We start from the raw sequence: 11,772 nt of genomic DNA, 5'->3' as shown, positions 1-11,772 counted from the left end.
AAATAAAACACAACTACTCTTTTTGCATATTAATATACTTAAATTTCCCAGGATCACAACCAAATAAATCAAAAGATTTTCTTTTTTGAAATTTTACTAAGAATTGTATACCAATTTCAGAAAATCATGACTGGCAGCAGTCATGGTATTTGAGTTGCCAAGACAACACAACCGTATCAGTCTGCGTTTGCAACTCTCACCTTGAAGGTGATTCTATGTACAGGTGCAAGCATCTAGCTGCTTTATTATGTCTTTTATGTAGTTATGCCTGAGCATTTATATATTGAAATGTATTTGTATTTTTCCTTTATCATTTATATTAGGTTATTATACTTTGAAATTGTGTATGTGACTTATCTATGGGTTTCACTTCAGGATTATAAAAGGAATGCTATTAAATATTAATTATGCAAAGGGTTTTGGATCTGATAAGAGTTTAAAACTACTGGTCTTTGTCAAGGATCTAGGCTGTGCCTGCGGTTTTACATCATTTTATTTTTTGCTGCAACTGACACTCAAAAGGTGGTGGCGTAACTTTTTTTTTTTTTAGTTGCAAAATTGGGCTTAAGGTTATTTCCTCATTTAACTCTTAGTAACTTCTAAACAAAGGACTTTCTCTAAATTGAACTACTCAGAGTCTGGGCACCCTGGCTCACGCCTTTAATCCCAGCACTTTGGGAAACTGAGGCAGGAGGATCCCTTGACGCCAGGAGTTAGAGACCAGCCTGGGCAACACAGCAAGACAGCATCTCTAAAAAAACAAAAAAAGCCAGGCGTGATGGTGCACAGCTGCAGTCCCAGCTACTTGGGAGCCTGGCGTGGGAAGATCGCTTGAGCTCAGGAGTTCAAGGTTGTAGTGAGCTGTGATCACACCACTGTACTCCAGCCAGGGCGACAAAGTGAGACCCTATTAAAAAAAAAAAAAGTCTTGTAGCCTTACCTACTTCATCACTAGATTTCCTGGTTGCGGATAATAGCCAGAGCTTCCGCACAAAGGATAACTTAATTCACTTAACGTCCACCTCCGCTGTTTTATTTTTTTTGAGAAATGAAACAGCCTTAATCCAGTCCCAAACCTACTTTCTTCTCAACTGCCTAATATTTTCCTTTTCCCCTGCAGGATATGCACGAGTCTAAGAAAGCCTTTCAGATTTGTACCTTCCCTCTGAGACACCAAGCCATGCCTTTAAGTTACAACAGGTTAGTAAGTGTTGACCTTTATCTTTTCAAGAGAAGAGGCTTTGGTATCCTGCAACACTAGGAGGGACAGTTTTCATTAGTGGTTTTCAACCCGAGATGATTTTGCCCCCCAGGGGGCATTCAGCTACATCTGGAGCCATCTTTGGCTGTCGCTGCTGGGGGAAGGGAGTATGTGTGCCACCGGCACCCAGTGGGTGAAGGCCAGGGACGCCGCTTAACACTCTCCAATGCACAGCACACTTCCACGACAAAGAAGTCTGTGGCCCAAAATGTCAACAGTGGCAACGTTGAAAAATCCTGCTTCAGATCCTTAAAATATACCCTTCTGCGGGGTAAGAAACTACCAAGTCCTCCCACGTGGGTGCACATCCTGCTACAAAGGAGTGGCGGAGCTCTGCTTGCCAGAGGCCTGACAGCTGGGTGCGATCTCTTTCCAGCAAATGTTCTCCTGCCTTGAAAAGTGGGGCTCTATCCCTGGCAAAGCTGAAATTCGAGATTGGTTCCCCAGGTCACATAGACTTTAAAAATCTTTCTCATCATCAACAACAAAGTTTCTGATTATAAAAAAATTACTGCATAAAAAAGGTGAGCATTACAGAAATAGCACAGAAGTTAGAGCCCACAATCCCACTTCCCAGAGTTGCTTGCTAAAGTTTAGTGTGTTCCTTTAGGTTTTTCCTAGCCATACACCATCATTAAAGGGGGACAGTGTACTAACCGCGTGCCACTTTTCCTCCTCCATAATGTATCTTGCCCATCTATCCATGCCTAGCCATGTGGTACTCCACGGCACAGATGGCCATCTTAATCAAGTCCTTACCGACAGATGCGTGCGTAACTTCCAATGTTTTGTTATTACGAAGAACGTGGGACTGAGCAACCTTTTACTCTTTTGTTTGTGCACCTGTGAGGACTTCTGAGCAGTGTAAATGCTAAGTTCAAAGGGTATGTACATTACTGAAACGTATCTGTATTGTAAGTAAAGGGGTCTGCATTATTTGCATATTCATTAGCTAAGTCCTTGCAGCTACTAGACTGTAGAGAGAAGTGAAAGTCATCACATGAAAACATTCCCTAACGAGCTGGTTACTTATAAAATCAGTCCCTCCTTGCTTCCCAAGTATGTGAACCCTACGTATCTATCCTGCCCATTGTATTCTAGTCTTCTGTTAGTCTCTACTGTTACATTGTAGGCATATGGCAAATGAGAAAATAGAATGCAGAATAACTGCAATAATCACAAATCTCGCAAATGATGGTGGATTTGATGAAGTCGATAAAGAATGCTAGAAAACTGCTCAGATCGCAAGCGAAGCCACTGAGAAATGTGGATCTGGCAGACTGAGGCCACTTAACAATAAAAGGAAAGGTGATAAGGTGGTATTTATATCCACAACAGATATTCACAGAGATGGGTATCGAAAGATTGAGAAGCCCCTGGAAAACAGATGAAGTCCTCAAATATTTTTCACAAAAGTTTCCTCTATGATTACATTGCAAAAATCAAATGTGAAGGATATTGTAAGATACCAAATCACAGTTTCACTTGAAAAACAAACTTAATTTATTCTTTGTTCATTTTAAGCATATACATTTGGAATTATGAACATGCTTTTATAATTTTGTTCCATTTTTGTGATTAAAGCCCCAATTAGACTTCCCCGATCCCTCCATCCCCATGACATACTATGAAATTTTGGTCCCTGTTTTACGTGGATTCGCCTCAGGTGAGCTTTCTCTGGTGTCAACTCTCCTTGAGCTAAGCAGGTCCTCCTCTCAGAAGCCTAGGAGGAAGGCTGCGCTCAAGTCTGGAATGCGAAGGCAAAACATTTCCTGCAACTGTGTGGTCCTTGCAGGAGCTAAAGCACCCCATGTGACGACTGGGGCCCCTTTCTCTCACCCCGTTAAGAAGTCACGACACGAAAGGAGCCTGTGCTTGGTTTGCTTTCCATCACTGCCATCATTCCCAGCCGCCCGCCAGGGACCAGCCAACATGGGACAAAACCCCAGCTGCATGTTCTCAATATCCTCACAGGCTGGGCCTCACAATCTACTCTGGGACACCTGTCAGGTGTCATTCCTGGGACACTGAGAAAGGAAGCACACTGGCACAACACTCCTTGTGAACTGAGCTGTGAGACCTCTTGGCTCCTTAATCTCATGATGCAATTCAGTAGTTTTGAAGAGCATTTTCGAAGGCCATAGCCAGCTAAGACAAAACCATCATAAAATACATTTGCTTATAAGCCTGTAAACAATGTACACATATATGTATACACCCAACCTTCTATCTGGCAATTTTAAGATAAAAATATACTGCTTATAGATAGTCTAGAATGCCAAAGGTGAAAAGAGCTTAAACTTCACTTTATAGATGAAGAAACTGAAGCCCTAGGCCAAGGGTCGGCAAACATTTTCTTTAAGGGGCCAAACGGTAAATAGTTTACATTTTGTAGGTCCTATGGTCTGTGTTGCGACTACAACTCTGTCACTGTAGCACAAAAGCAGCCACAGACAACACATAAATAAGTGTGGTTATGTTCTGATAAAACTTTATTTATGAACATCGAAATTTGAGTTTTACATTATTTTTCACATGCTACAAAAATGCCGTTCTTCTTTTGGTTTTTTTTTCCCCAACCATTAAAAAATGTAAATCATTCTTAGCAGGCTACACAAAACAGGTGGTAGCTGGGATTTTGCCCTCGGGCCACAGTTTGCCGACACCTGTCCTAGGCCGCCCTCACACCCCCCTGTCTGATACAGACCCTGCCATGTGATACCTTGTTGATTTGCTCTTTGCTTTACCCATTCACATCACAGACCCAGATTCTCTTCACCATAAAATGTACAGCTAAGGAGCATATCAACGTTTTCTAAATTTTAAGAATAGTATTAAGATCTGTCAGAAACATGCCAGGCCACAATTGAAAGAACACCGATATGATGCCATATTGCACATTAAATAAAAACAATCAAGAGAAAAACATAACAGATTTGAGAAACTGATTTTCAAAAATAGGCTTTATTTTAACCAGTGGTATTGTCTGACATCCTATATGGCATACCCGATTACAGCCAAGTTCATGAATACAAATAAAATAGCACTTTCCCTCATTCTCTCCTTTGTTTTCTGTTCAGAGAAATCAGGAGATGGGAGCATTATGCTCAGAAACCAAAGAGCTCTTCCGAGAGCTCCAGCTTAGAGTCCAGGCTCCTGGAGCATGCAGCCTCCTAACACGTATGTGGTCACATGTGCAAAGATCTTTATTAAAAAATATTCAGAGCAGTATTTCTATAGGAAATCACACTAGCATTTACGACCAAACATAGCTGATAAAATTCATCTTGCTGTGGATGGGGAGGATTTGAAGTGCATATAAAGGAGATGAGGCCTTTACGTTCGCTTTCCTTGAAAGAGGGGAGAATCCCGGGGAGGTGGGACCACCATCGCCTGCCTCCTTCCTTTCGCTCCAGCTGATTCAGGGGTCTACCCTGGCCTTCTGGAGTGCGTGCGGCACTGCGCTGACAGAGAAATGGAAACACACTGGCCCAGATACATGATTTTGTCACACGGCCAACACTGGAAGTGGCTTTACACTTTCTTATTACACAAAAGACTTAAATATGTGGGCCCTCATGTAGCACAAAATGCCTAAAATTCAGAAAATTATGAAAACAACTCTTCTCCACCCCTGAGGATATTTCATCTTTACAAAGTTGAAAATACAAAATATTAAAATAATTTGCCCTTTCTCCCCATCAAAAGGAATCACATTCTCAAAGGATTCCTACGCTATATAAAATTCTGAAACAAAACTTATTTCTCCCCAAACCAAGCCCTAAAAGTCAATGTTAAGCTGCCAAGAAGACCCTTTTCCATAGAGGAGTGGAAAAGACACCTTATTACTATTTTTTTTTTTAAAACTACATTTAGAGAAAGATAGCAAAAGGAGTTTCTGGCCTCATGATGTTTATTTTTCACTTTTATTTTCAGCATTTCTTGGCATTGGTTAGTGGGAGAAAAGAGAACAACTTGTTTTCCAAAGTTTGGGATATTCTTGGGGAAAGTCCTGATCTTTCCCACGTTAGCTCCCCCAAAATAGTTTGTTGAAAGATGGCAAGAACGAAAATGCTATACATCCATCTGTTCCATTTTTTCACGGTTTTCACATCCAAAGCACCTGGAGTATCAATTGTGTTCAACACAAAATAGCACTGGGGGCTGAAGAGAGGATGACGTCACTTGCCCAAACATCCGCTGACATGACACAGGATCTGAACTATCCAAGAAGTCTTCACGGGCAAACCTGCCTGGCACCAGGGCCTCCCGAAGAGAACAGGACAAGCAGCTGTGCATGCTCAAATAGCAAGACGTGCAGAACACATCCCCACTCTGCTAGAAACAAAGAGCACACAGGAAGTACACTGACAGCGAGAACCTGGCTCTGACTACTGGGGCCAATACTCACAAAACCTCTGCACTGAAGGTGAGGGCTAAGCAGAGAAATGGCAACAACACCTGGAGGTGAGGGGGAGAGAGAGAGACACACACACACGCACGCACACGCACACATGCACACACGGCTGCCTCCTCCAAAGGCCGCCTGGCTACCTCAGGCCTACAGCAGCCGTCCGACAGCCCTGTCTACTTGCCCGGCTCAGAACTTCAGCAGCGGCAGTCTTTTAACTAGCTACACTGTCTTCTCTCCTTTTAAGGCACAAACATATTTACAGTTTCAAATACACCTGTTGAGTTCCGAGAACCATACTAAGCAAGTTAACAGAGGCCAGTTGGTCCGTTTTGGCTGCACGCATCGCTGAGGGATGGCTTCGCGTCTGAAGCAACCAGAAAACTTGAGCCTCTTCGCGGTGCCACTGTGGACGTGGTCAAGTCTACCATCAAGGTGGGGCCACGGGAGAAGCCAAAGTGGCAAAAGCATGACTGCGATAGGGATAATTAATATTTTTGTACTTTGCATTTAACATTTTCCTAACAAGATGGCAGTTCTTGTCTGCCCGAGCTGACTCTCAGAATGAAGAAGAAGTGGAGGCTTGCCATGGAGCATCTGTAATTCCATGTGAAGTCACTGTGATCATAGTTTACTCATATTACCCTCTCACCTTCCCACAAAGACAGACACATACATGTACACACACACACACCCCTTCCACCATGGAGGAAGTCTTCGCAACAAGAGGCACTTGAATGATATTTGGAGAGTTCCCAGGAAAAGGCCTTCCCCTCACAGTGAAGTGGGATCAACAGAACAGAAACCAGGTGCTCAGGACTCCATCTCTTCTTGGTCAAGGGGTGGCGGCACAAAGCTGATGACTTCATCGTAGGTCAGGCCTAGAAATTGGGAAGGAAAGGTAGGATGTGAGAGTTCAGACGATTCTCTTTGCTGGCAAGTACTCTGACTTCTAAGCTCGAGAACCTTCCTGTCTGTCCGGGATAGTGCTATGTGGGCTACTTCAAATAACTGCCTCACTGCTTGTGTGTGATATCCTAATGAACACATGTGATTACACAGAAGTTCAAGGATACACACAAAAATCAAAAAATATTTTTTCTCACTTCTTTCATTGCTGAGTGCCTCCTCTTTAAAGCCCTCTGGAGAGGGTGCTCAAGAATAACAGAGCACTCTTGCTTCCCAACTTCAACACGTAGTCTTTTTGGACTTGACTGGAGTTCTGGACTTGTGTTTCACGCAAAGAATATGATGAGACTGGACACAGGAGACGTGGTTCCATTCCTGGCTGTGTCCCTAACTAGGCGTAAGGTAATAGATAAGATACAAACTTTCTTTACCCCGGTTCTATCAATTGTAAAACTGTAAAAATGCCCTAATTCCCTACTTGTCTCAGAGAGATGCTGTGAATGCAAAGACTCTGAGAACCTCAAAGCTCCATGCACATTTGTGAGGGGCTGTGTGCGAAATCAGACCAGGCATAAGCATCGCCAAGGCCCAGAAAGGGTATAATCTACAACAGATAGTTTCTATCAGGGGAACATATTCATTCTGCATTAGAGACCACAACTACAAGTTTTAGCAAGTTACAACCACTGAGTTTTTATTTTTCCCACAGCTTTTGGTTAGTGGTTCACCTAGGCAAGATTTTAAAATCTAAGTTCTCAAGACAGACGTTAATTGACCTCAGGACTTACTTTTCCACTCATCTATGAGAAGGTCCCTGCTTTCAAAGGACTGATCATAAGGGTCGGCCACTGGCTCATCATCAGGGTCATGGTACTGAGCAAAGTAGGCGTGTGCAAGGGCTTGGGCTGCTGTAATTCTCTTATCTGAGTCCAACACAAGCATCTTCTCCAGCAAGTCGACGGCTATCGGTATTACACAGCCAAAGGGAAGAAGGAGAGTTTTTTTAACATGTTACAAAAAATTAAGCCTTATCAAGAAAACACAGTTTTAACCCTTCGTACCCAAAGAATTCTCCTCCAAAATATCTACTCTAGGATATGTTATCTTTTCTCCTTTATATGTATGTGTGTATATATATTTTGTATATTTTAAGAATACATTACTAAAAAGAATTTAAGGAATAACTGGGATTCTGTTAGAACAAGCTTTTATGGAATATCAATGTCAAACTGCTAGCAGTGTAGTCAAACTGTACTGAAGCAAAAGCTTACAGAGAAAGCAATCTAGAAGGGGTATGTAGGGCTGGTTTTTTGCTCTGGGTTTTTTTTTGTCCCCCTTCACTGTTTATTTACTAACACATGGCAAATAAGTATTCAACAAACAGATCTCTAAATAATGAACAAATTCAGGGTTTTGCATGGGGATGAGGGTAAGACATAGTATTTGAAAGAAAGGAATTTTTAAATTTTTCACTATGAAAAATTTCAAATATACAGAAACAAAAAAGTAAAAACAATACTAAAGTGAACACTCATATACCCGCCATGCAGATTCAACATTTTATATTTCTTTATATGTACTTTTTCTGAATAATTTTAAAATAAAATTATAAACATGACACTTATCTCCCCAAATTATTTCAGCGCAAAGACATCTTCCTACATAATCATAATACTGTTACCATATCTGACAAATAATTTCCAAATACCATCTAAAATACAGTTCATGTTAAAATTTCTCCAATTATTCCAAAGTTGTCTTCTAGAGCTGGTTTGTTCAAATCAGGATTCAATTACGGGCCTTGCATTGATCGGGTTTCTTTTGTCTCTCTTAATCTAGCATAACCTCTAATCCCTGTTATTTCCTGGTTTTGACCTGAAAAGAGCCTCCAGTTGTCTTGAGAATACCCATCATATCTGTCTGATGCTTCTTTGTGCTATTATGTATGTACTACCTTGCTTTCCTCCATCCTCTGTGCTTCCCGTAAAACAGAAGTTAGATCTACAACTTTCGTAAGAATCAGGTTAAACATTTTTGGCAAAAATATTTCATAGGTAATACTGTGTACTTGTTAGTGCATTAAGGCCGTTTGTTCCACTATTGACGATGCTAAATTTGATCACTGGGCTGTTTCCTCTTTGCCCCGAGCCAGTTATCTGTGGGATATTTTGGCACCAAGTGAATACCAATTCTTCTGACTTACGGCTTTTTGCATCCATTGATTTTCTTTCCCAAAAGCAATTATTTCATTAGGGGTTATAAAACGGTGATTTTTCTAATTCTATCTTTCAAATGAGGATGTTTTGGGTTGTCAGCATGGTAAAGTTTGGGAAGTTTGCCATGAACTGTGCCATGACCACAGTTATTACCACTGTGGCGAAATAGAAAGGCTTTTGAGACTGCCAATTCTTTCTTAAAGGTGCAGGGGTGGGGGGCGCGTAGCGAAGAGGACAGCTTCCTGAAGAGATCTACTGCTGTGTACACTGGAGGCTGTAAAAAAATATCCTGTCCTGCAGCCTGACTTCCAAAGTGATCCACAGGAGAAATACAGGTTTCATGGGGACACAGAAACAAAATGACTATTCAACTTCATAAGTTTACACTTTAAAGCAGTGGTCCCCAACATTTTTGGCACCAAGAACTGGATTCATGGAAGACAATTTTTCCACGGACGGGGGTGGGGTGGAGTGTGGGTAGAGGAAAGAAAGTTGGCGTTCAGGTGGTGATGTGAGCAATGGGGAGCAGCGGTAAATACAGACGAAGCTTCCCGCGCTTGCTTGCTGCTCACCTCCTGCTGTGAGGTCCAGTTCCTAAGTTTCATGGAAGACAATTTTCCCACGGGATGGGGTTGGGGGTGGGGGAGCAAAGCTCAGGCTGTCATGCATGGCCAGGTTCCTAGCAGGTCACAGACTGCTGCCAGGCCGCAGCCCAGGGGTTGGGGACCGCAGCTTTAAAGTATAGTATCGGGAGAACTGCCTGGATATATATTCCTCTGATGGTCTTCTCTTCTTAGAAAATGAAATCTTATCAGCTCTTGGTTTTATAATAGAACATGGATTATATAAGCCTTTGCCGCCCCTAGGGTAAAAATTACCATGTCCTCATAACCAATAACTTGATGAGGAATAAGGTCAGGGGTGAGAAAAAGATTCCTTAAAGATCTTGGCCGATATAAATATATACACTAACATAAGAGGGTAATTTTAGTTTTAATTCATGTTCTGGGAATAGCAGTGAAGCAAAGTTAGTGACTGACAAAACAGAGCTGTTAATATTTATATTGCTGGTGTACTCCTGCTCAATTAGTACGCTGAGCACAAGCTCATGATCAGCAATGCTGTTTCTGTCTGCCAAGCAACAGGAGAGTCTTTTTTATATGACATTGTTTGGCAACAGGCTGTTGGCCACGTTTAAGCTCTGAGAAGCATAGTGTTGAACATCAGATGGACCAAAGCCTCCATTCAACTCCTCAGCAGTCTCTATTGCTAAGTGGTATCTAGTTTTTTAGAATGTTTATATGTCATGATTGCAGAGAATGGAGATACCTATCAGGAAGTATGCAGCCCAAATAAGCTGCTGGGACACACACATCTCCCCTCCCTCAAGAAAAATTAATTAACAAATCTTTTTGTGTCTCTTAACGGGAGTCAAACACTGCCATGTCTAAAACTTAGGGCTGATAAGAAGAAGAAAATTCAGAACAGAATGGCAGACAATAAAGCTACCAGTATACAACATTATTTTCCCAACATCCTGTAATACTTAAGGTTCAAAGAGAGCTTCTCACAGATCCTTGAACTACATAATACAGCTCAAATAAATCATAGAAAGCCAATGAGAGCACGCCAGGGAAGCACAAACCTAATACCAGTAGAATCCTACATACCCCTGATGAGTTTGTGGATTCATCCTTGGACGTGAGAGAGACCCTGCTGAGATCGGACGTGAACTCAACCGCAACTGCCGGCACTTCAAAGAGCACGAGCACCTCTGCTCTTGTAAGAATTAGCACGCGGCAACACCGAAACTCCTCTCACAAGCACTATGGACGAAGAACTTAAAAAGGCAAAACCACCCAGCCTTCACCCCAGCTTCTGAAGAGGTCACCGTGGCTGTCAGCCCTCAAAAGGGCAAAACTACACCTGACGCATAGATGCTGGGACTCGTACGTAAGCAGAGAGATGACCCACACAGATTAAAAGAAATGCAGCGAGATTTTAAAACATGCTACTATAACACAGTCTTCAAAACAGTGAGAAGGCTGATTATACCAGTTATCGTAGCATCCCTCCCTTCCTGACCGCAGGGAGGTCCTGGTCTGAACCTTCCGTGTCTGCTGTTCAAAGCACCGTCCACTGCATCCTCCCAGAGTCAGGAATCAGAGCCCCGGGCAAAGCAGCTTCAGGGCCATCCGAAGCACACGTCGGCCCCCAGCTTTCAAGAATAAAGCAACTACTTTTTAGTCAAGGCAATACATATCCTCAGCTGCCACTGTCACTTCCCTTTGTCAAGGATCCTGAAGGTGACGGTGGCAGGAAGGAAGACAGTGCCATTCCTTACAGTCTGAGGTAGCAAATTTGCTCAGCGAAGAAGAGAGGATGGTTAAGCCTTTGAGAGGCAGAGGAAGAACGGGGGAGGGGGAAGTATGGGAGTGCGTAGGACTCACTGGGCAGCGACAGGCAGAGCAGAGCACACTGCAGGGAGCTCTGGGCGGGTCCTCTGAACACCCATCTGTCCTTCGGTTGTTTTTACCCTCAGCTTGGGACACCATAAATCAGCGGCAGCTGTGAATAAGTCACAGGCTTTCTTGTGAACCTTCTTCTCCCTGCCTCTCCAATCCTTCCTCCCAACATTCTCATTACTCTCTCTCCTTTCTTCACGGGACCAGTCCACTTCCCCCATGAAATTCTGTGATCATATAAATACATAAGCATGTCATGTGATTTTTTAAAAATCTGACAATACAAACACAGATAATAAATGCCATATTTATCACCTTCCAAGATTTAATTAATGATACCCTATTTGGTCAAAAGGAAAACTCTTCTTAAAATCTCTAATTTATGTTATAATCAATTCAATATCCACAAGATGAAGATATGGTCAACTTACCCAAAGGATTGGCACCAATAAATACATTCGCAAAGTTCATCTTCGGCATCTGGGTCAAAGACTGAATATAGTTTCTTGC

The 11,772-nt window shown here is 42.4% G+C and overlaps 1 protein-coding gene across 1 annotated transcript in view; it reads right to left on the bottom strand.

Moving 5' to 3' along the window:
* Nucleotides 1–4,210: 4,210 nt before the first annotated feature.
* The window catches only part of MAPK14 (mitogen-activated protein kinase 14), a 91,588-nt gene continuing 84,026 nt past the window's right edge, over nucleotides 4,211–11,772 (bottom strand). Inside the window, exons 8-10 of the mRNA XM_012646575.1 lie at nucleotides 11,694–11,772; nucleotides 7,370–7,543; nucleotides 4,211–6,553 (exon numbers count right to left, since the gene is read on the bottom strand). Coding sequence (XP_012502029.1) covers nucleotides 6,486–6,553; nucleotides 7,370–7,543; nucleotides 11,694–11,772 — 321 coding nt within the window. The 3' untranslated portion in view covers nucleotides 4,211–6,485. The remainder of the gene's footprint in view (nucleotides 6,554–7,369; nucleotides 7,544–11,693) is intronic.

Source organism: Propithecus coquereli, unplaced genomic scaffold (genome assembly GCF_000956105.1).
Source record: "Propithecus coquereli isolate 6110/MARCELLA unplaced genomic scaffold, Pcoq_1.0 Scaffold248, whole genome shotgun sequence".
Classification (NCBI taxonomy): Eukaryota; Metazoa; Chordata; class Mammalia; order Primates; family Indriidae; genus Propithecus; species Propithecus coquereli.
Note: the sequence above shows the minus strand (reverse complement) of the source record. Positions and strands in the feature narration are given on the sequence as shown.